The sequence below is a fragment of the Nannobrachium achirus genome (genome assembly GCF_963921795.1).
Source record: "Nannobrachium achirus genome assembly, chromosome: 15".
Taxonomy (NCBI): domain Eukaryota; kingdom Metazoa; phylum Chordata; class Actinopteri; order Myctophiformes; family Myctophidae; genus Nannobrachium; species Nannobrachium achirus.
Genome location: NC_137822.1, coordinates 32171009 through 32196393, shown reverse-complemented (window position 1 = coordinate 32196393; position 25385 = coordinate 32171009). Strand labels below are relative to the sequence as shown.

At 40.5% G+C, this 25385-nt stretch overlaps 1 protein-coding gene across 1 annotated transcript in view; it reads right to left on the bottom strand.

Moving 5' to 3' along the window:
• Positions 1–25385, bottom strand: part of LOC308299767 (voltage-dependent N-type calcium channel subunit alpha-1B-like) — a gene marked incomplete at both ends in the record, with an annotated part of 244047 nt that overhangs the window by 101712 nt on the left and 116950 nt on the right. Inside the window, 7 exons of the mRNA XM_080743555.1 lie at positions 2369–2481; positions 3570–3682; positions 4814–5035; positions 8647–8739; positions 13758–13850; positions 14186–14301; positions 19505–19608. Coding sequence (XP_080599681.1) covers positions 2369–2481; positions 3570–3682; positions 4814–5035; positions 8647–8739; positions 13758–13850; positions 14186–14301; positions 19505–19608 — 854 coding nt within the window. The remainder of the gene's footprint in view (positions 1–2368; positions 2482–3569; positions 3683–4813; positions 5036–8646; positions 8740–13757; positions 13851–14185; positions 14302–19504; positions 19609–25385) is intronic.

Below are 25385 nucleotides of genomic sequence, written 5' to 3'. Positions count from 1 at the left end.
GAGAATTGCCTTGTCCAAACTTTCCTGAACTTGAATGCCACATCTTACAGTATGTTGAAAGAATTGCCCTCTCTTCACACCACATTTCCAGTATTCACTTGATTATGCTTAGTTTAGTGTGGTATCAAGTACCGAAAATAGCCGACCTCCAAGCTCACAGCGCTGAGCTTGGAGGTCGGCTATTTTCAATATTTTATTTTAGAAATGTCAGCCCCGGCCTCTCTAACATGCTTTGTCAGTCAGTGGTGGAAAGAAATACTCAAATTTGTATTATTTCAAAAACAATTTGAAAACATTTTTTTTTACTTAGTAAAAGTATCAATACTGTCATGTAGAAATACTCTGTTACAAGTAAAAGCTCAGAATTCCAAATTGACTTGGAGTAATGCAAAAGTATTGGTATCAAAATGTACTTAATGTAGCAAAAGTAAAAGTACATATTATGTAGAATGTCCCATTTAACGTTTTCAAATGTATAAAAGTATCAGATTGGCTATTTTCAAATGGACAGAATATATATAGGGCTGAAGTGTTAATGTATGTTTTGCAATAATAATCTACAACCTAACTAGTAACTAAAGTTGGCAAATAAATGTAGCAGAGTAAAAGTACAATATCTGGATCCGAGATATAGTGGAGTAGAAGTAAAAGTATTGAATTGTAATTAGTACTGTAGACAGAGAAGAGGGGGGATTATAACAAATATGGAGGTATCATAGGATACACAATGTAATCCTCAGTGTTGGGTTATAAATGTGGATACCCTCTCAGAGTTGGATGATCCTTGAGGTTTTTACAGTCTAGTAGTCCATTCAAAACGGGTACACATTATTGTGTATCATTATTTTATGCTTTAACTATTGAAAAATAGCAGATATACAAGCTCACAGCGCGGCACCGAGTGCCGCGCTGCAAGCTTGTAGATCTGCTATTTTTGAAAAATTGTGAAAATTAGAATTTTGACCCGATTCTATAAGTGTCTTTTGAATCCTTCTAAGATTTTTTGAAAAACCCATGTTTCTATGTCAGCAATCTGGCCAGCCATCGTCAAAGAAAAGGTCCTTTTCACTTAATGGAGCTCAGTTAGTCTGTTCTTGTGAGACTACTATGTCAGTGGTTCAAAAACCTTTTCATGTGAAGGACCCCCAAAATTATATTCATTTGGCCACGGACCCCCATCTCAAAATATTTAGTTCCAGGGACCCCCCCAGAAGCAAAATTTGAGTTACAAACGTTCGCTTTGAAAATACATATATTCAAAGATTTGTACATATTTTCACGACTTTTTCAAAAATAGCAGATCTACAAGCTCGCAGCGCGGCACTCGGTGCCGCGCTGTGAGCTTGTATATCTGCTATTTTTCAATAGTTAAAGCATTCAATAATTCTAGGCCTAAATGGGCTAGTAAAACAAATCAATGTGTCAAGGCCTGCGGCTGCCATCTGTACTGAATCACAGGATTAAGTGGCTCATGGAGTGAAATAATAGCATGCCTATCAAACTTTAATAGGATTGTCAAGTCAGCGTGACAACGGTTATTGTTATCGCTGATGGAACGTCAAAACGGCATACGCTCAAAAAGTCAATGGGTTCAAATAATTAGCGGAAGCAGCCATGTTAAATTTCCACAAGAGATGTTGAGGTTTTTTGAAATTCCAGTGTTGGTTCTGAGGAGATTTTTAGAGGTGTGTGTGTGTGTGTGTGTGTGTGTGTGTGCACGCACGAGTATGTGCATCTTGTCACTGATACTGTCAGGCAGAAACCTTGTACTGTATCTCCATACTGTATTTTGTCTTTTGAATGAATGAATGCTGTATTTTACACTTTGTCGTAGGACAGTGTCATGCAAATACGGTGAATATAGTTGATCTACAAGCTCACAATGTGCTGTGAGCTCCATGGATTCTGTGTGACAGTGACAATTATGTTCTACTTCATCCCAGCCTCCCTCTCTCTTCCCTGTTTCCTCTGTTTCTTCTTCTTTATTCCTCCCGTTCTTTCTCCATCTCTCCCTCTCTCCCCCACTCTCCTTCTGTCTCTTTCTCTCTTTCCCTCCATTCTTGTTTATGTGTCTATGGAGGTAAATTGTCATTGTTGAGTGGAAACCTTGTATGTCCAAAACAGTTCGTTTTGCATTTATCATTATGTAAATGATTTCGCTGTGTGCTTGTAGATCTGCTATTTTCACTAGTTTTGTGTGACAGTCTTGTATGATGAAGCAGGGCTTCAGCACTTTACGAAAAAAACATACACATTTTAAACATTTTAAAGAGATACAAGGTTTCTGCCCAACAGTGACAATATACAGTATGCTGTACGGTACAGCGCGTGCATGTGAAGACGCCTGGGTTTGTGGGAGACAACTCACTTGGTGACTTTGAAGATCCTCAGCAGTCTCAGGGCTCTCAGCACGCTGATGCCGAACGACGCTCCGGGCTTGATCATGTCCCAGATGACCTCAAAGATGCTTCCCACGATCACCTGCAGAGGAGAAGGCAGAGGCCACAACAATTACCATCTAGGTTTTAACTGTGAGCAAACCACGCTGTGACGCAATCAAATGAGCAACATGAATGAAACCTTCCTCAAATAAAATGAATATAACCCTAGTGGTGTCCCTATTCCTAGTCTGGGGGCGAATATTTGGTGAAAATAGCCGATCTACAAGCTTGTATCTTGTTGATTAGTGTAAAAAGCAGGGTCCAAGTATTGACCCCTCGCGTCAACAAAGTATAAGGGTTTAAGTGGTTGATCATCATAGGCGGCGCGTAATGAAGGCTATGCCTTCCCAAATGCTGTGCTGGGTATTTTGCAAATGATATATAACTAGTCCTGTGCACAGCATATGAGGGATTGAATGTAGGTGTCTCAGAAGTAATGTTGGAGAACCCAGGCCGGTGCCCGTTGGGCAGAACAGTCACCGTTGACGTCCAGTTGTGCAATACCCGTTGAATCAGTCTGTGATGTCTCAAAATCTGGTCATTGTTTCAGGATGCGCTGAGTCGCTGTGTATAAATTGGTCGAATTATGCTAAATAACTCATTGTTATGCCATGAGAGGAGGCATGAGAAGAGTCCCCCCAACATAGCCTTGCCAAAAGTTTGGCTCACCCGCTGCCTATGTTGATCATGACATCTGCGTTACACAGTTGTATCAGGGACTGTGTAACAAATACATTAATCTAAGCATTGTAAGCAAAGAGGAAAAAATGCTTTGTACCAGATCTAGCTACTGTACTAGTGTAGCTTCATCTGTAGTCCCTGGGCAGGTGAATAGAATCAATAAAACAGTATGTCTGTGTGTTTACTGAGTGCTAATTGAACAGTATATCAATAAACATATTTCCACTACAAATGTACCAATAATCTATCATACCAACCTAACTTAAACATCTATGCACACATACACACACGCACATTTGTACAAATGTGCGCCGTCGCACACGCACGCACACAAAAACAAACCCGTACAAACTAAAAATACAAAGCTGAATACTAAAAACAAAACACCACATAGTGTACTGTACATACCGTTACATTTTATGGTACATAAATGTTATGGTTACTTACCCCAAAGTCAAAGCAGTTGAAGGAAGAATGGAAGTAGTTCCTGACTCCCAGACCGTACATCTTCAAGGACATCTCTGTCAGAAACAGCCCAAGGAACACAAACTCTGCTGTATCTGAGGGACAGAGTAACAGGTTCAGGGACGTGCAGAGAATGTTAGAGAGGCAGGGGCTAAAATTCCTAAAAGGGCCTTTTGGCTCACAACGCGTCACTCTGCGACGTGTTGTGAGCTTGGAGGTCTGCTATTTTCAGTGCTTGACACCACACTGAACTAAGCATTATCATGTCAATACTGGCATGGATTTCTACACAGAGAGGGTAATTCAGTCAACATAAGATGCTGCATTCAAGTTCAGGAGTTTGGACATCAGGTATGGCATGGAAAGGGGGCATTTGCATTTCTTTCACAATAGTGAAAACTGCATTCATGGTCTGGAGAGGGCACTTTTAAAGACAGATAAAAGGACAGGGGATCAAGCCTATGTCTATGTGTGCACGTGCCTGAACAGATTGCACCCACATGGAGTTACAGTGTCTAGGACAACATCAACATTTGATCTGTGCGTACATTGTTGCTGTCCGATGTAGTTATTAATTAGTCACAAGCTTTTGTTAATACACACTTCCAAAATGTTTTCCTAATTTTCGCCCAAAATGCGTCACATCAAGACACGTTGTGACTTGTGAGCTTGTAGATCAGCTATTTTTGCTACATCTCTGTGACACTATTATATCTACTACAGTATGAAGAAGAGCATTCATTTATGGATATATGAAATATGCAGTAGTGTACATTTACTTAAGTACGTACTGTACTTAAGTACAACTTTGAGTATTTGTACTTTACTCAAGTATTTCCAATTTCCAATACTTTTACTACTACTCCACTACATCTTGGATCCAAATATTGTACTTTTACTCCACTACATTTATTCGAAAACATTAGTTACTTGTTACTTTACAGATATATAAATAATAATATTACAAAACATACATTAACCACTTTAGCCCTATTTTATACCTGGGTTATTTGAAAATAGACGATCTACAAGCTCACGGCGCCTTGCCATGCGATGCATTGTGAGCTTGAAGATCTGCTGTTTTCAAACATGTTGTACTTTTACTTTTGGTACTTTAAGTACATTTTGATGCCAATACTTTTGTACTTTTAATCAAGTACATTTTGAATTCCAGACTTTTACTTTTTTTCCACCATTGTGCACGTGTACATCTGCGTGAGACTTACAGAGAGCCCTGGTGAGCCACTCGGGCTGGTCGTAGTGCACGATGGCCACGCACAGCGTGTTGAGGCCCACCAGACACAGCACCACCCAGTAGAAGCTCTGGGCTTTGACCATGCGGCGGATGCAGAAGCGCAGCCTCTTCTCCTTGCGGCGGAAGTAGGACGAGCTGTCCATCTTCCCACTGCTCTTTACGCTGGCCCGACCGAACGGAGAGCCAGGGGGAGCTGGGGGGGACATGAGAGCAGAGGAGAGGAGAGGAGAGGAGAGAGGAGGGCAGAGTTTATACGGGTTGCTTTGGATGCCAAGAGTAGGCTATGAGTTTAAAAGGTCTACTGCAGTGGTTTTCATCCATTATCTATTCAGCATTTGAGCCACGGACCACCATTTGATGAGATTTAGCCTCTCAGACCCCAAAACCTTGAACATTTTTTTGTCCACAATTCCATGCTGTATTGTGGTGGTGCCAAATGAGAGATAACAGGGAAATGTTGATCAAAATAGCAATTCTACATTCTCTAATTATGTTGACTTCTTGTAAATTAAGTAATGCAAATGTTTAACAATAATTTTACTCTTGAGAGTGTACTCTCTCAAGAATTACAGATCTATAAGGGTCCAATTGGTTACCAACTCTCCATCATTTAGCTGGGGACCACCTGGAATCACACATAGTTCAAGGTTCAAGGTTGTACTTTATTGTTACGTCTTTTGTACAGGTAGACTATATAATAGTAAAACTTATTTTTGTTCGGCGTCCTTACAGACAATGCAGTGATATATATATACCTGTATATATATATATATATATATATATATATATATATATATATATATATATATATATAAAATAAAGCAGAACAACAGAAAACAACACTTCTAAAGATAAAATAATAAGTAATAATGACTTAGGAAAGAAAAAGAGTGCAAAAGCAAAAGAGCAAAGAGAATGAGAAAAACATCTCTGCTGTACATGTGCATAAAGTTTGGTGTATTTTATACACCAATGGCATTTTTTTTTCTACTTTTCTACTAGCTACTGTACTGTAACTTTTTGTTTATGAGTTCCCCCCATTTATTTTTTTACACTACACACTAAACAATAAAATAAACTGAGACGTTTTGTGCCCGGATGAAGGCCATATCTAGGCCTGGTGTAGCCGCGCTTCAGTTTACTTAAGCCCCGGACATTTTTTGAACAGGTGTTCCCAGCGAACTTTGACCAGACAAAGCCAGATGTTGGAGCTATAGCTCCTGTTCCAGGAGCACCGCTCCAAAAAAGAAAGGAGAGGAGGGAGGAAGATAGGATAGGACAGTGGAAAGTGGAGATGAGGCAGGGGTGTCAATTGGGTATGGCAGGGGTATGCAGCTGCCATACCCTGGGTCGAGGGGGGAAGATAAAAGTTAGTTCTAAATATGAATCCATGAATGTCTCTTTGTCTATCTGTGCGGGTTATTATGTTGGTAAATTACAGTAAAATAACTACAAATGAAAATTTTTACAAAATGGTCACTTGGTAACAAGGTATTAGAATTATATTATAGGTATATATAATTATATATTATATGTACTTCTTCTTAAAATAAATATATCATGCCTGTTGCTAAGGTATGGCAACATGACTGGTGTCTTGCACGCGCGCAAAGGCGCGCGTGCAAGACACCAGTCATGTTGCCATACCTTAGCTTTTTCTGAACTGACGCCACTGAGATGAGGGAGTATAGTGGAGAGGAGAGGGTTGTAGAGAGGAGAGGATATGTAAGGAGAGGATAAAAGAGGAGAAGAGAGAGAGAATGGGGGAGAGGAGGAGGAGAGAGGAGGAGAAGAAAGAGCATAATGGAACAGTTTTCACAACAGCTTTACAGATTTCATAAAGGGCTGGGAGAAGGTATGGACTTCTCCAGTATGATGGATGTATTTTAATTAGTGGAATGAAAAATTCAATACTGAGATATTGAAAATATTTCTTGTTTTCACTGTATCGTTTAGTGGCGTGCAGGAACATCTTCATCCTTCTATGGATTCTGTATTGCTTCCATTTTAGCCTGTGTTCCTGAGATGACACATTTATGTCTTTTTACAATATGAAGACATACATTTTCACAAGGTACAGTATCTCATGTCATGAGCAAAGCATTAAGGACCCACACTTGTACTGTAGTCAGGAGCGCCAGCAGTGGTAAAATACAGTAGGGAGGGGACAATATTGTGACGAGGGCGGGGCTACCGCTAGACTTGCGCCGGTCGTGGGGAAAAATACAGAAAGAATAGGTCAATAGCATGAAAAGACGGGGAACATCCTGGACCGAATGACACCCCCTCTGGCCCCATGACTGTAGTTCCAAGGTCCCACGGTTACAAAAGATTATCATAGATTATTTTGACATTTTTTAAGCCTGCAGCATGCTCCAATAGATAAACAACTTTTCTGGTTTCTACAGGTCAGAAAGAAGAAAATGATTTCATACATGATTGCAGAGCTAACAAACAAACAAACAAACAAACAGCACTCTGCTGCCCAAGTTCGTCTCGAGAATTCTTGTACCTACAAGATTTTCGAACTATCCGAACACCTCCTCCACTGAGACACAATGTGAAAATATATTGATTGATTTGTTTTACTTTCAATATTTTTATTGAGCTTTTTCCTTTTTATACAATTTCACAATATTTACAGTCAATCTCTACTCTACAGTCTACTCACAATTGGCACTGATCAGAGAGATGCACACAAACTGTACACACGTTTATCTCTTAATGTACCTTGGTGATTGCTTGCTATGAAAGAGTAAGATTGGAATGTGCAGCACACAGCTCGCCCTTGACACATACAGTATTTGCATGTAAAACAGTCATGGGAGTAATTCATATTTTTCAGTGTTGATATTGATTTATTTTGTATGAATTATCTCGCTTATGCTGATTGCCAAGCCACAGAGGAGTAATTGCACCTTCTCTTCATGTGTTGAGAGTGAGACACATAAATATTAATAGTAATAAACGCTGCATGGAACTCTTTTGCTACATCAATTGTACCATGTAATAAGAGAAGATAATTATACTTATTTCCCCTCTGGGTGATGTGGTGCAACGTCCAAATTGAAACAGCTACCATACCGAAGGTACTGTAATTATGCAAACATTAAAGGAGTAGTTCACCCCCATAATTACTTTTTTTTCCCTTTCGATTACTCACCCCATGATGACTCGGGGTCAATAATATTTATAGCTTGCGTCAAAATACTTATGACAATAATTTGATCATAATAAATTTGCCCCCATTGATTCCGGACGGAGACAGAAATGCATTTGTGTGTCCAGGCAGAATCAATGGGGGGGAGGGGCATTGATTCGCTCTTGTACGAGTTAAAGTAACACAGAGGATTTTAGAGTGCAGGATGAAATGGCTTTTACGGAGGCTTCCATTGGAAAGGTCAGCCGGGTGAATCGACAGCAAATGAGGGTGCAACCGCAACCGTTCTGGGGGGAAAAAAAGCAGGACTAGCCCATTCAGACTGGAACGCATCTTTGTTACGTTAGTCACAAGCTTCACAGCGTGGCACTGAGTGCAGCGCTGCGAGTTTGTAGATTTTCTTATTTCTTTTTATTTGAAAATGTGTGCAAATCTTTAAATATATATATATATATATATATATTATTATTATTTTTTAAAGCAAACTTTTTGTAAATCTTTAGTCCCTGGAACAAAATATTTTGAGATGGGGGTCGGCAGTCAAATATATATATTTCTAGGGGTTCTTGACATAAAAAAGTTTGAGCACCACAGATCATAGAAACATACGTTTTACGACATCTTGGGCTAAATGAGAGGCTTACCACCGGAAGACAGGTCCACGTATGGATCATCTCCTTCCTCTGCGCCGATCAGGTCGCCTTTACCCTTCTTGATGGCCTTGCCTCGTTTCAGCACTACGTACACAAGGAAGAAGAAACGGTATTGGACAGGCATCATCACCATGCTGGCCTGTGGTAGAGATTTTTGTCAAAATTCATTTTCTGCCACGAACACACAAAATTAAAAGACAATAATATTACCAGAAACACAAAGAGATAGCGCTGAATGACCATAACAGGTATGTAACACTGATAGTGTCCATTTGGTTCCATCTGCTGGTCCTTGTAAGGTATGGTGGTCCATTGGAGAACCACTAGTACTAGTGGTCACCAAAATACCTAGAGTGGAATCCGCCAATGCATTTCAATGAGAATGGAGCGTTTTTTTGCCAGTAGAGGATTTCTGCAAAAAACGCTCCATTCTCATTGAAATGCATTGGCGGATTCCACTCTTGGTATTTTTGAGATGGAAAAATTCACAGACTGAATGGTGTTTGTGCAAAGGTTGCACATCCTGCTGCATGCGTTCATTGCAGTATTTCATGTTTACTACTTAGTAAAAATGCTGCCGTTTATCAATCTTAGAAATCTAAATTGTCGTCTGTGCCTCCATCCTTGAATATGTGAAAAGAATATAAAGTTTTGCTAAATGTCTCTGTCGTCTGTGGTAAATAGCAATTTTGAAATCAGACGTTTTAAAGTCTTCTGGATTCTTGTAGTTTTTGGCTGGGATTGACATTTTGTTCAATTGCTCTCACCTGCCTGTCAGGATGAAGGCCACATTAATATGTTGTGCTCCGGTAATAACAGGGTGGCATTTCTGTGGCAGGAAGATGGGCCTTTTTAATCCTCTGCACCAATTCATGAAATGCGCTGTATTTATTTATTTTATTCTTCTAACCACTTTAGCCCAGCTGTCACTATTTTGGGCAAGTCATTTAAGGCAAATGTTATTTATTAATTTTTATTTTTTTACGTCCAAATCTTCAACATTTTCTAGCCGATCTACAGGCTTGTGAGCTGTTATTTAGAGAGGAGAGTGAGAGACAGGAAACCAATGGCAGAGAGAAGAGCGGAGTGGGATTGTAACTCGCAACCGAAGCAGCATGTGGTCAATGCACTGCCTGAGCCACCAGGCATGACAGTTGTGACTGTGTGTATGGCACGTGTGGCGTTTGTGTGTGTGTGTTGTGTGTTGTGTGTTGTGTGTGTGTGTGTGTGTGTGTGTGTGTGTGTGTGTGTGTGTGTGTGTGTGTGTGTGTGTCTAGGTATTTTGGTGTGTGGGCACCCTTACAAGTGAAAGTCTGGAATTCAAAATGTACTTGAGTAAAAGTATGAAAGTGTTGGCATCAAAATGTACTTAAGTACCAAAAGAAAAAGTACAAAATGTTTGAAAAATGTTTGGAAATAGCAGATCTGTGAGCCTGTAGATCGTCTATTTTCAAATAGCCTAGGTATAAAATAGTGCTAAAGTGGTTTATTTAGGTTTTATAATAACATAATTTATATCTGCAAATTAACTGGTAACTAAAGTTCTCAAATAAATGTAGCGGAGTAAAAGTACAATATTTTATCCGAGATGTAGTGGAGTAAAAGGAAAAAGTATTGGAAATTGGAAATACTCAAGTAAAGTACAAATACCTCAAAATTGTACTTAAGTACAGTACTTAAGTAAATGTACTTAGTTACTTTACAACACTGCCTACGGACAAAACAGACCCTGCATGTGCGTGTGTGTGTGTGTGTGTGCGTGCGTGTGCGTGCGTGTGTGTGTGTGTGTGCGTGCGTGTGCGTGCGTGCGTGCGCGTGTGTGGTCGCGGTTCAGTGTGGGGGAAGGGCTAATTGGAATCTATGAATAGCGGGCATCAATCACATTTTTCCATTGCAGATTTTCCGCCTTCCTGCTTGAAGTCGGCCTTGGAATGAGAAACTGCCATCTCCACATGAATGGGACGGTCACGTGACCCTCGGTGTCACAAAAAAGATTTGTCACTTTGCTGACATCCACAGCTTTGCTTCTTCGCTCACAGTTAAGTACTGTATATTTAGTTGCGCGCGCCACCAGTGTCGCACGGCAAAAACAGCAGATCTACCAGCTCACAATGCACGGCAAACCGGCGCGTTGTCAGTTTATAGATCTGCGATTTTCGCGTGCGACACCGCCACGCAGCTAAGTATAGATCATACGTACAGGAGACCAGGGCAGAGTAAGGGAGGAATTAATGTGGTTTTGTCACCATAGGAAACCTGGGAGGAAAAATTCACAGACTGAATGGTGTTTGTGCAAAGGTTGCACATCCTGCTGCATGTGTTCATTGCAGTATTTCATGTTTACTACTTAGTAAAAATGCTGCCGTTTATCAATCTTAGAAATCTAAATTGTCGTCTGTGCCTCCATCCTTGAATATGTGAAAAGAATATAAAGTTTTGCTAAATGTCTCTGTCGTCTGTGGTAAATAGGAATTTTGAAATCAGACGTTTTAAAGTCTTCTGGATTCTTGTAGTTTTTGGCTGGGATTGACATTTTGTTCAATTGCTCTCACCTGCCTGTCAGGATGAAGGCCACATTAATATGTTGTGCTCCGGTAATAACAGGGTGGCATTTCTGTGGCAGGAAGATGGGCCTTTTTAATCCTCTGCACCAATTCATGAAATGCGCTGTATTTATTTATTTTATTCTTCTAACCACTTTAGCCCAGCTGTCACTATTTTGGGCAAGTCATTTAAGGCAAATGTTATTTATTAATTTTTATTTTTTTACTTCCAAATCTTCAACATTTTCTAGCCGATCTACAGGCTTGTGAGCTGTTATTTAGAGAGGAGAGTGAGAGACAGGAAACCAATGGCAGAGAGAAGAGCGGAGTGGGATTGTAACTCGCAACCGAAGCAGCATGTGGTCAATGCACTGCCTGAGCCACCAGGCATGACAGGTGTGACTGTGTGTGTGTGTGTGTGTGTGTGTGTGTGTGTGTGTGTGTGTGTGTGTGTGTGTGTGTGTGTGTGTGTGTGTGTGTGTGTGTGTGTGTGTGTGCGTGCGTGCGTGCGTGTGTGCGTGCGTGCGTGTGTGTGTGTGTGTGTCACATTTCCTATAACTAATCCAATCAAGCCTTTGTTCTAAATCCTACTAATTACGCCTGGCTTCCACACCAGGCTTAATTGGCTGAGATTACGGACCTACTACAATGGTGAGAGATAGGAGTGGCTACAGATGTGACTCTAGAGGAGACGCAACCTCCAGCTGTGTGTGTGTGTGTGTGTGTGTGTGTGTGTGTGTGTGTGTGTGTGTGTGTGTGTGTGTGTGTGTGTGTGTGTGTGTGTGTGTGTGTGTGTGTGTGTGCGTGAGTGTGTGCGTGCATGTGATAAATAGCAGGAAGCGAGTGCGTGCAGGAGAGAGAGAAACCTAGCAGGAAGCAAGGCACACAGAGAGAGATCTAATAGGAAGCGTGACCGACAGAGAGATTGAGAGAGAGACCTAGTAGGAAGCAAGACGGAGAGAGAGAGAGAGAGAGAGAGAGAGAGAGAGAGAGACCTAGAAGAAAGCTGCTGGGTGTTCCTTCCATCCTGAATGAATGCAGGTGGTTGTCTTTGCTGTCAGAGCTCCTGAACTCGGACTGCTAGATCAATATCTTACTTCTATCTGGCCTTCACATTAACAATTTTTGCGGAGATTCTACTATTTTTACATTGGTTTTCAACCTATTTCAAATCAAGGTCCATTATTTATTCGGCATGTGAGCCACGGACCACCATCTGAGGAGATGTAGCCTCTCAGACCCAATACTTAGAATATTTCGTTATCGTTGGATAAGATTTTGTCCACCATTCCATGCTGTACATTTATCAAAATAATGAACAGAAGAGGAAGTCCGCACACTGTTTACAAGCTCCAGCGACAACTTTATTTAATGGAACAACGTTTCAACCCTAGTGGGTCTTCTTCAGGTTTTATCAAAATAACAATTATTCTACATTCTCTAATTGTGAAGACTTCTAAGTAATGCAGTAACAATAATTCAACTCTTGAGAGCATAAAATGAAACCAAATGGACCCGTCCATCATGTTACACTCGTACACTCGCGTTACAAATCTAATAAAAGGTCCATTTGTTTACCAAATGTCCATCATTTAGCTGGGGACCACCTGGAACACCCTCAAGGACCACTGGTGGTCCACTGTACTATTATAATGCCCAAGTATGAAAACTAGTGGCATGGTGCAAGAATCCCATCTCACAGGATCAGTGTTGTGAAGTAATTAAGGACATTTATTCAAGTACTGTACTTAAGTACAATGTTGAGGTATGTGTACTTTACTTGAGTATTTTCAATTTCCAATACTTTTACTCCTACTCCACTACATCTCAGAGGAAAATATTATACTTTCACTCCACTACAATTATTTGAAAACTTTGGTTACTAGTTACTTTGTAGATTTTGGTTATTATTACAAAAACATACATTAACCATTTCAGCCCTATATACATTTCGGCCATTTGAAAATAGCTGATCTACAAGCTCACAAAATGCGCCGCATCGCGAAGCATTGTCAGCTAGTAGATCTGCTATTTTCATATTTTTATACATTTGAAAACATGAAACGGGACATTCTGCATAATGAGTACTTTAACTTTTGATACTTTAAGTCCATTTTGATACCAATACCTTTGTACTTTTACTCCGAGCACATTTTTGAATCCAGGATTTCTACTTGTAACAGAGCATTTCTACATGGAAGTATTGATACTTCTAATCTTTTTTATTTATTTTTTAATATTTTTTACATAGTAGAGTATTGATACTTTTACTTACAGTAAGTAAGAAATGAGAGTACTTTTCCCACCCTTTCACAGGATGAGTGGGGTGGTGCGGTGCTAATGAGCAGCGGTTGACTCCAGCTCTCTGTGTGAGTGAGTGTGTGTGTTCTTAGCGCCAGCTCTCTGTGTGAGTGAGTGTGTGTGTTCTTAGCGCCAGCTCTCTGTGTGGGTGAGTGTGTGTGTGTGTGTGTGTGTGTGTGTGTGTGTGTGTGTGTGTGTGTGTGTGTGTGTGTGTGTGTTCTTTAGCGCTGCATGTAGTGTAGCCTGCAGACAGCTCACCTTGCAGGTTGTTCTGCTTCCTCTTGTACCACGCACTGTCCATGGGAGCGTTCTCCTCCGCCACCTCATCCTCCTCCTCCAGCAACACCTCCTCTGGAAGCAGATAGCATGATCATTCTTTACTTTACCTTTCTTTCTTTCTTTCTTTCTTTCTTTCTTTCTTTCTTACTTTACGATTACAATCTAGGCAATGGTAGCTCGTATTCACTTTCGCACACATTCGCGTTTTTTTTGTGTTCGCGAACGGCGAACGGTGCACACGCGCCGTGCACAGATCATGGACTATGGACACGCATGCAAACCAAAGAAAATCGTGGCGTCCAACCCGGAAATTCGATTTTTAATCGTGGCAGTATCCAGAGCAACTTACAATATAGGCAAGGACAACACAAGGTACATGCACGGCCACGGGCATGCACGAGGCTGACCTGCTTTGCAGATCCACTCCAGGTAGCCAGTCAGCTCCCGCTCGATCTGCTGCTGTCGCCGAAGTTTCAGGAACTCCTGTCTCTTCTCGACACGCTCTCGCTCTTTAGCAAACTCCCTGTGGAAGTGCACACACACGCAAGCACACACACACACACACACACACACACACACACACACACACACACACACACACACACACACACACACACACACACACACACACACACACACACGCACACACACAGTTTAGAATAGGAAACTCCATGAAAATAGCAGATCTATGTTGCTGTATATACTGAACATACAGTATTTAGCAACAACAACCCCAATGGGTGTTACAGTACGTATATGGGTTCCACGTCTAAATAGCACCCACTGATCCTAATAGTTGGGTAGAGGCAGAGGACAAATATCAGTTATGTGCAAAAGTACTGTGACAAAAACAATTCCATAAATCCATCCATCCATCTTCGACCTCTTATACGGAATCGAGTCGCAGGGGTAACAGTTCCAACTGAGACTTCCAGAGTTCTTTATCCTGAGCAACTTCCTCCACTCCCTCAGGGAGTATACCGAGAGGTTCCCAGGCCTAACCCTAACCCTATCCCAGTTTGGAGATATAATCCTTCCATCTGGTCTTTGGTCTGCCATGGGGTCTCCTCCCAGTGGGACGTGTATCGAGGACCTTCCTAGGAGGCGCTCGGGAGGCATATAGATGCCTGAACCACCTAAGCTGACTCCTTTCCAAGTGTAGGAGCAGCGGTTCTGTTCCAAGTCTGTTCTCGGGTGACTGAACTTCTCACCCTATCTCTAAGGGAGATACCAGCCACCCATCTGAGAAAACTAATTCTGTCCGCTTGTACCTGCGACCTTATACTTTCGGTCATGACCCACACTTCATGACCATAGGTGAGAGTAGGAACGAAGATTGCTTGGTAGACAGAGAGCTTTGCCTTCCGGCTCAACTCTTTTTTCTTCACCACAGTGCGATTTAGCGACTCCAACCCAAATCCACAAGCTGTTTAGGAGAATCAGAGAAACATGCATGCTGGAGACCATCTGAACAGTGTTGATTTTCTAGACTAAAACTGACGAAAATGTTTCGTTGACTATCTTTTTTCAATTTTCTATTGTATTCAATAGACTATGATTAAAACTAAATCAAAACATAGTTCCCCTGAGACGTGCGAGAACGGAACAGAATCAGAAGAGAGAAAGTCTGAAATAACTCGCAAAAGACCAGAACGCTCAGAACAATGACTAAAACAGTGGCAGCAGGGTGTGCGCTCTCTTACACTAAAAGCATGGACGAGGATGAATCCCAGCTCCCAAATGTGAGAGGCAACCGAATGTACAGTATTGTTAAATGAAGCCTCCTGCAGTCTCACTCCAGACTAATGACCACATCTACAGCATGAGATGCTGCTGCCTTTCATTCAGGCTTCAGTGAGATGTAGCCTGCTTTGGTGAGTGAGAAGCCCTGGTACAGTTTGTGATGGTGGGCTGCTCTCTTCACTGTGGGTGTGGGAGAGATTGAGACTGACAGGAAAAAAGGAAACAGGGTGGGTGGTGGGGGGACCTTCATGATTACAACAAAGCAGCAGCGGTGGAAAAAGTACTGACATACAGTATTTCACTTAACTCATTTGTAGCCGATCCCGAGTATACTCGCGAAATATACTCAAGTATTTATAGTGCCGATCCCGAGTATACGCGCAATATTTACTATATATACAGTAAAGTTGGCAAGGGCTACGTACCGTCCGTTGGAAAGTGCTGGCACGGGTGGACTCGCCGATTCATCATCATCGCGCATCCACGTGCACACAATAGTGATCCCTTAACATGGAAGCCAACGGTCTTTCTCATCTTTGATGTCCATTTTCCCCAAAAAACACTTTTGATGCCAAGGATGGCATTGGATTCTCGCTAAAATAGTACAAGCTGAAAGGCATCGATCCGCCATTACTGTTTACGCTTTGGACGACAACACTTCCGGGTAAATTTCAAAAGGTCGTCAAGTAGGAATTGTGAGCACAATCTACTTCCGGCCTTCAAAATAAGAGACTGGCCGCGGACGGAGGCAGCCGGCAGCTTGGATTTTTAACCCGTTCATGTCTGGAGCACTAAATGGGTTTAAGTAAAAGTATCAATAGAATCTGTTACAAGTAAAAGTCCAGAATTCAAAATGTACTTGAGTAAAAGTATGAATGTGTTGGCATCAAAATGTACTTAAAGTAACAAAAGTAAAAGCACAAACTGTTTGAAAATAGATCTACAAGCTCACAGCGCATTGTGACGTGCTGTGAGCTTGTAGATCAGCTATTTTCAAATAGCCAAGGTATAAAATAGGGCTACATTGGTTTAAGTATCTTTTATAGTATTATAATTTAGTGGAGTAGAAGTAAAAGTATAGTAAATTGCAAATACTTGAGTAAAGTACAAATACCTCAAAATTACTGTAAGTAAATGTACTTAGTTACTTTACACAACAGCAAAGCGGGAGTAGGGAAGCGAGAGGCTGAGACGAGAGTGGCCAAGGTGAGATAGGAAGGACTGTGGAAGGCAGGGTTGGGCGGGCTGATGAGACAATGGAGTGGTGAACTCTTGTAAATAAATCCTGTGACCCTTAACCTGACTCAATCTCACGCCAGAGTTGCTTTTTTGTGTCTCAAATCTCAATCTCAATCTCAACTGAAGTCCACTTCAGTTCGGGTGAATGTCACAGAATGTCACAACCTCTGCTTCTGTACTGTAAGTTCCCTATTAGTTACTTTTGAGGTATTGGTACGGTACTTGAGTTTTTCCAGTTTTCAGTACTTTTACTTCTACTCCACTTACATCTCGGATCCAAATATTGTACTTTTATTCAACAACAATTATTTAAAAACTTTAGTTACTAGTTAGTTGCTTTGCAGATTATATTAAAAAACATACATAAACCACTTTAGCCCTATTTTATACACATGCAATTTGAAAATAGACCATCTACAAGCCGATCTACAAGATCTACAAACGCGTCGCATATGTTTATATTTATTTATTTTCAAACATTTGATACTTTTACTTTTGGTATAAGTATATTTTGATGCCAATACTTTCATACTTTTACTTGTACATTTTGAATTCCAGACTTTTACTAGTAACAGAGTATTTCTACATTGCAGTATTGATACTTTTACTTAAGTAAAACATGTGAGTACTTGGGTACAATGAGGAGTGGGGTGAGAGTTTAGGTTTTCCTATTCACCATATTCCTGGCCCTCTCTATGGAGGCTGCCATTTTCTTTTACAGAGGGCGCTAGAGAGTTTTTTTCTGTGTGCTGCTTCAACACGGAATTGTCTGTTGCCAGATTTTGCCAAAGATATAAGCCCAACAGAAGTAACTAGGCTATACTACTTTACATTTACAATTGAAAATAGCAGATCAGCAAGCTCACAATGTGTCACATTGCGACACACTGTGAGATGGTATATTTGCTATTTAAAAAATATTGAGAAAAAAAAAAAGAAATTTGAATATTTTTGAAACATTTCAACAACATAAATCTGTGTGGAGGTCCCTGCCACCACATATTTTCAGATGGGGGTCTGCGACTGTGGACAAATATGTTAATCTGGGGTCCTTGATATGAAAAGATTTGGGAACCAGTGGTTTAAAAATATTAGAAAGCCCAATAAGCAACTACCGGTGTACTATTTTTTTAGAGACACAAATTGCTTATTATAAGCAGACATGGCAACCCAGGTACATTCAGAGCCCAGAGCCTAGAACGCCAACTACTGACACTTTAATGCAAGGACAACAGGAAACCAAATGATGTTTTTCAGGCCAGCCTTTTCGGCCTCCGCCTCTTTCAGGATATGAACAGGAAGTCGGGGGCGGGGCCAGGAATAACGTGAATAGAACACATAAACACAGCGACTCCTCTGACAGGAAATGTGACTCAGAGTGAGGATATCACTCACGCAACAACTAGCAGCAGTAGAAGTACACCCTAGACCGGGTGTTTACTCAACTCACAGCATTAGACCATTAAGACCATCCGTGTCACTCTAGATTTTAACCACTTCAACCCTCATTTTATGCTTTAACTATAAAAAAAAATAGCAGATATACAAGCTCACAGTGCGGCACCAAGTGCCGCGCTGCGAACTTGTAGATCTGCTATTTTTTTTTGCTAAACATTTGTAACTCAAATCTTTCTTTCTCTGGGTCCTTGGTAGGGGGTCCGTGTTCAAATGCACATAATTCTAAGGGTCCTTGACATAGAAAGTTTGAGCACCCAATACGTTTTTCAGAAAACGATTGGGATTTAAACATATTTTTTTTTGGTATTTTTCCGGTCTCAATGGGTTAAAAAGGACCCTACAGCGGTGCCGTAAGAGGGAATATAAAGCATTTTGAATGACAGAGCCTCATGTGAGCACATGTTGACTGGGACTGAAGTGTCACCGTGAGTGGACTGGGATTGGCTTTTCATTAAGATAAAGGCGGCCCCGGCCTCTCTCCATATTTACATTTATTTCCGCACACGCGGGGTCATTTCATTATGGTAATGCCCCAGTAAATGCACACAGTATCTTGAAAGAGAAAGAGCCAGCTGGCTTTCAGAGTGAGTGGGCTCAGCCGTCCCGCTAGAGGTGAAAGATTGTGTACAGTACAAAATACAAACACACACACGCACGCACTCATGCGCGCGCGCACACCAGTGTAATGCCACATACTGTAAGAATGAATTTGCTTGCATGAGCCAGGGAAATGGTTGTTTTTATGCACACACACAAACAGAATGTAATTAACTGTCTCACTGACAACCTCTGTCTGTCTGTCTGTCTGTCTGTCTGTCTGTCTGTCTGTCTGTCTGTCTGTCTGTCTGTCTGTCTGTCTGTCTGTCTGTCTGTCTGTCTCACTGATGGGCTGTATCTGACTACCGCTCTGGGTAACACTCATTATACCCACTCTGTGTGTGTGTGTGTGTGTGTGTGTGTGTGTGTGTGTGTGTGTGTGTGTGTGTGTGTGTGTGTGTGTGTGTGTGTGTGTGTGTGTGTGCATAGGCCCAGTTATTATATAATCGTCTAATCGCAATTATATTTGAGGTAATCGCAAATTATTTTGCATAATCGTCATATTTAAAGTTATTAAATATGCCAGTCATTCCTTTGTACTGTATATTTAGGTTATTTGTCATATCTAGTTGACCTAGTTGCAGTAATTTTGTGTGACAATTAATCGCCAAGTAAAATGTTATAATCGTGAGTCGTGACATCCCTGTGCGTGTGTGTGCGACTGTGCGTGCGTGCGTGCATGGACTCACCCAGACAGAACACCCAGAACCAGGTTGAGCATGAAGAAGGATCCGATGATGATGAGAGGGAAGAAGTACAGCCAGTTCCAAGTGTTTCCTGCCACATCATTGGTCTGTGAAAAGAACACACATGCACACATACACATTTTATTTATGTCCACACAAAGGAAATTGCATACAAGGACTAGCCTTGCGTAGCCAGCCAGACGAATCTGCCATTGCAAAGGACAATTGCAATTGGTAAATTAGGTGAGGTAGATTTTTTTTATTTACGTGCTCTGAAATTCGCTCCGATATTCGGACGAAAAAACGCAGCAGTTGCAAAGACCTTTACTGTCGAGGTGTCCTTTCCCTGATCAAGACGCTGAACTAACTAACCTAATTGCTCCCGATGAGCAGGTTGTGCCATGCATGGTTTCCTCTGCCATCGGTGTACTGTATGAATGTATGATGAATGGGTGAAAAGCGCCTTGGATAAAGGCGCTATATACTGTAAATGCACCATTTACCATCGGTGAGCAACGCCTTCTTGGATGCAAGTTGCTAACGCGCTGAAGCATGCGGTCCGCAGAGGTTGCAAAATGCATCTTAAATCTGCACCTGCTACATTAGCGGTGGCAGTTACAACGGAGCAGTTTAACGTCATGCCCAGGAAGCGAGCCATTAAGATTTTAAGACTTCCTACAGTAGTTGCTCTAGTATATTTAATTTAAGTAAAAGCTCACTACCTTCTGTCTGTCTCACACTCTACCTACACAATGTACTAAAAGGAGTTATGCTGCTTTAAAATGCAGACAGTCTATCACCATGTAAATGTTTTTTTTCCCCACCTTTCTCATTACGTGAACCTTGCTCTTTCTGTCTCTCTCACACACACAATAACTTGTGTTTAAAGAGGTGGTGCCATATTTTTGTACTTTTTCTGGTTTTCATGTGTCTAGGAGGTTGACAGTACTTCATTAGACCCCCTGGTGTGGTTGTTATGAGAAATTATGCATTCTCTTTTTATTTGGGTTTTTAGCTGGAGGATGCCACCTGCTGGGTCAGACGTGCCGTTCCATAAACACCCATACTTATTACATCATAGAATCATTTTAACTCTTTCTGTACACTTTTTTGGAAAAATTCTTCCTCCTAGTATAATCATAATAGTAGATAATCATGTTTTATAGAGGGGGAAATCATGGCACCCCATCTTTAATTTTCACTAAACATTAAAACGTTTTTACATGCCTTATATTATGTGTACAGTGTGGGAGGGATTACTTGAGTATATTTCCCCATGCCCTCTCCTCCCATTGCATTGCTATACTAAGCCAATGAAAAAATGTATCAGGCATTACGACGTCACCAAGGCCAAAATGAATTTTAGTCAACTAAAATCTCGTGATATTTGGTCATCTAAAACTAGACGAGTAGGACACACTTCAGATGACTAAATTATGACTGAAACCAAATAGTTGTTTTTTAAAACATGTTAACTCTTATTGTGCCTATCCCGAACTAGTTCGGGATAAATATTAACGTCCTGGGTGCCTATCCCGAACTAGTTGAGCCGGGCCGCCGGCCGTCATCTGTTTACACGGCCCGCGAGAGCGTCGCGCCGCCGATATTTACCATCCACTTTTATTAACTCATTGACTGCCAAGGCCCGAGTTTCCCGAGTTATTACAGTAGTAACAGGGTGCCACAGCCCGAGTTTCCCGAGTTGGAAGCCATTTTGGAAAAAAAAAAAAAAAATTTTTTTTTTTTTTTCAAAAATTTTTTTTATAAAAAAAATTCTAAAAATGCCTCAAATGTATTAGGCATGATCGCAATCGCGAAATTGCATGTTTAGCCCCATAACAAACATCTTTCAAAATGTCAAAAATGGCTGTTTTTTTGTCTGACTTTGAAGGCTTGTATCTCATGAATGCCTGAACGGATTTCCAAGCGGATTTTTTTGTTTGAAAGCTGTTAAAAAGTACTACACATATGGTGCATGATCTAGGCATGGGCGTGCACGATCCGTGCACTAAAAATTGATCCGTGCACTAGAAATTTAGGAAGGTGGCAGTGTTTGTTTTGTCTGACTTTGAAGGCTTCTATCTCATGAATGCCTGAACGGATTTCCAAGCGGAGTTTTTTGTTTGAAAGCTGTTAAAAAGTACTACACATATGGTGCATATATGGTGCATGGGCGTGCACGATCCGTGCACTAAAAATTGATCCGCGCACTAGAAATTTAGGAACGTGGCATCCTGGTACTTGGCAGCCATCTTGAAAAGGGCATTCAATGAGTTAACAGTACCTTAGTTTAAAGTGCTACCGTTTTTTATTCAAAATACTGCTGTCAAAATCCACACTGCATGCCTAACTGAAAGGCTGACAACAGTGCAGAAGCAGGAGACAGACCTGGGGACTAACGGGCCACGTGTGAAGACACTGACATTGTGCAGACGCAGGAGTCAGAGCACTGTGGTCCCATGCCGCATGTCACTGTGATGTCACATTGTCACTGTGGCCACATGCTGCATGTCACCGTGATGGAGAGGTCTGGGAGGCTCAGTCAGTGAGCTGGAGATCTGTGTCATGTGCACGAGTGAGCGAGCGAGTGTGCGTGAGTGTATGCGTGCGCGAGTGCGTGCTTGTGTTTGTGTGCGCTCCCAATACGACTCATTGGACACACACTCCTTGGCTGCCAAACCACAACCCCTCATTTCACATGGCCCTCTTCTAGCGCCACCATGAAGCCGATTCTTGCAAGACACATTTTTGGACACTGCTCCTACAGATCAAAATGCATCTGTCCCATCTAGCGCCAACATCTGGTCGATTTTTGAAAAACAGATTTTTTTAGCTTGTAGCCTGAGCTTGTAGATCTGCTATTTTCAGAGCGCAACACCCGAGCGCAACCAAACATAAAATGACTTGTCTTTTAGTTCGGCTGGATCTCTTCTCCACTAGTCAAACATTTTAGTCAAGTTTTTATTTGTTGAAGAAATTGTCAGTATATTTAGTCTTAGTTTTTATTTAGTTTTCGTCCGTGAAAAAGGGTAGTCGATGAACATTTTTCATCGTAGTTTTAGTCGAGGAAATCAACAGTGGTCCAAATAAAGAACAACGAGTAGATCATTATGAAACAAGTAAAAAGAATACCAGTGGAAATGCACACTGTTGCACCAGCTCTGCTAAAGCTGCCAATAAGCTGGCAAGAATGGAAGGTTTCCTCTGCGGTCGACACAGGTTCATCTTTTATTAGAAAACACAGGCGGAAGGGCCGACTTAGGTTGAGTTGGTGTAAATGTTTTCCAAAGTCTGAAACGCCGCCAGGTCCCTGCATGTGAAATATACTTCCCACACACAATGCACTTGATGCATGGTGCACAACATTTTCACATTAATATTCCCCCGTGTCCAGTTTTTTATCAGCGTTTGTTTCAGTTCCTTTATACGAGTCCTTACTAATACCAAGAAAGTGGAGGATGTTACTCCAGTTCTTAAAGGAGTAATTCAACCCAAAAATTTCTATCAATCACACCCCTTACCAAAAAGTAGTATACTTACGTATACTCTGAGTATACTTGTTATGAACTAAGTATACTTTGTCTAAACTAATACTTTGGTAAGTATACTTTTCTGTTTACTTAAAATGTACTATCAGGAATATACTTAACAAAAGTATACTTAGTTTATACTGACAAGTACACAGCAAAAGTTTAAGTATACTTTTCCTTCATTTCAAGTGCAGCCTATATTCTATAGTACTGTGTTCTTATACAGTATCTGGCTTGTGGGTGTATACTTGTATATTTCTCCCACTGGCTGCTTGAGGTAGTTGCCCTACACTGTGCACCTGTAGTGCTTATGCTTGAGGTATACTAGATTTATACTTGAACTGCACTATTTTCATACATGAAGTATACCATTTATATACTCCAAACATACTATGCGTGAACTTAATGTACACTACTCTTTTACTTGCAGTGTACTTGAATTGCACTTTTCTTATACTTGAGGGGTACCATATTTATTTACACAAAATGTATATACTACAAACATACTATGCGTGAACTTAATGTACACTACTCTTTTATTTGCAGTGTACTTGAATTGCACTTTTCTTATACTTGAGGTATACTATGGTCATACTTCAACTGCACTACTTTTAAACTTGCACCATACCGGTTATATACTCTAAACATACTGTGCGTGAACTTAATGGACACTACTCTTTTACCTGCAGTGTACTTGAATTGCACTTTTCTTATACTTGAAGAATACCAGTTATAGACACAAACCATACTGTGCGTGAACTTAATGGACACTACTCTTTTACTTGCAGTGTACTTGAATTGCACGTTTCTTATACTTGAGGTGTACCATGTATTTTCACAAAACATACTATGTGTGAACGTAATGTACACTACTCTTTTACTTGCAGGGTACTTGAATTGCACTTTAATTATGCATGACGTATACTACGATTGTACTTGAAATGCACTATTATATACTCCAAACATACTATGCGTGAACTTAATGTACACTTGCAGTGTAATTGAATTGCACTTTTATTATACTAGAGGTATAGCATTTATACACAAAACATATTATGTGTGAACTTAATGTACACTACTCTTTTACTTACAGGGTACTTAAATTGCACTTTTCTTATACTTGACGTATACTACATTCATACTTGAATTTCACTACTTTTAAACTTGAATTGCACTTTTCTTATACATGAGGTATACTATGGTCATACTTCAACTGCACTACTTTTAAACTTGCAACATACCAGTTATATACTCTAAATATACTGTGCGTGAACTTAATGGACACTACTCTTTTACCTGCAGTGTACTTGAATTGCACTTTTCTTATACTTGAAGAATACCAGTTATATACTCAAACCATACTGTGCGTGAACTTAATGGACACTACTCTTTTACTTGCATTGTACTTGAATTGCACGTTTCTTATACTTGACGTATACTACGTTTATATTTGAACTGCACTATTTTCATACTTGAGGTATACCATTTATATACTACAAACATACTATGCTTGAACTTAATGTACACTACTCTTGTATTTGCAGTGTACTTGAATTGCACTTTTCTTATACGTGAGGTATACTATGGTCATACTTCAACTGCACTACTTTTAAACTTGCAACATACCAGTTATATACTCTAAACATACTGTGGGTGAACTTAATGGACACTACTCTTTTACCTGCAGTGTACTTGAATTGCACTTTTCTTATACTTGAAGAATATCAGTTATATACTCAAACCATACTGTGCGTGAACTTAATGGACACTACTCTTTTACTTGCATTGTACTTGAATTGCACGTTTCTTATACTTGACGTATACTACGTTTATATTTGAACTGCACTATTTTCATACTTGAGGTATACCATTTATATACTACAAACATACTATGCTTGAACTTAATGTACACTACTCTTGTATTTGCAGTGTACTTGAATTGCACTTTTCTTATAATTGAAGTATACTATGGTCATACTTCAACTGCACTACTTTTAAACTTTCACCATACCGGTTATATACTCTAAACATACTGTGCGTGAACTTACTGGACACTACTCTTTTACCTGCAGTGTACTTGAATTGCACTTTTCTTATACTTAAAGAATACCAGTTATATACTCAAACCATACTGTGCGTGAACTTAATGGACACTACTCTTTTACTTGCATTGTACTTGAATTGCACGTTTCTTATACTTGACGTATACTACGTTTATATTTGAACTGCACTATTTTCAGACTTGAGGTATACCATTTATATACTCCAAACATACTATGCGTGAGCTTAATGTACACTACTCTTTTATTTGCAGTGTACTTGAATTGCATTTTTCTTATACTTGACGTATAATA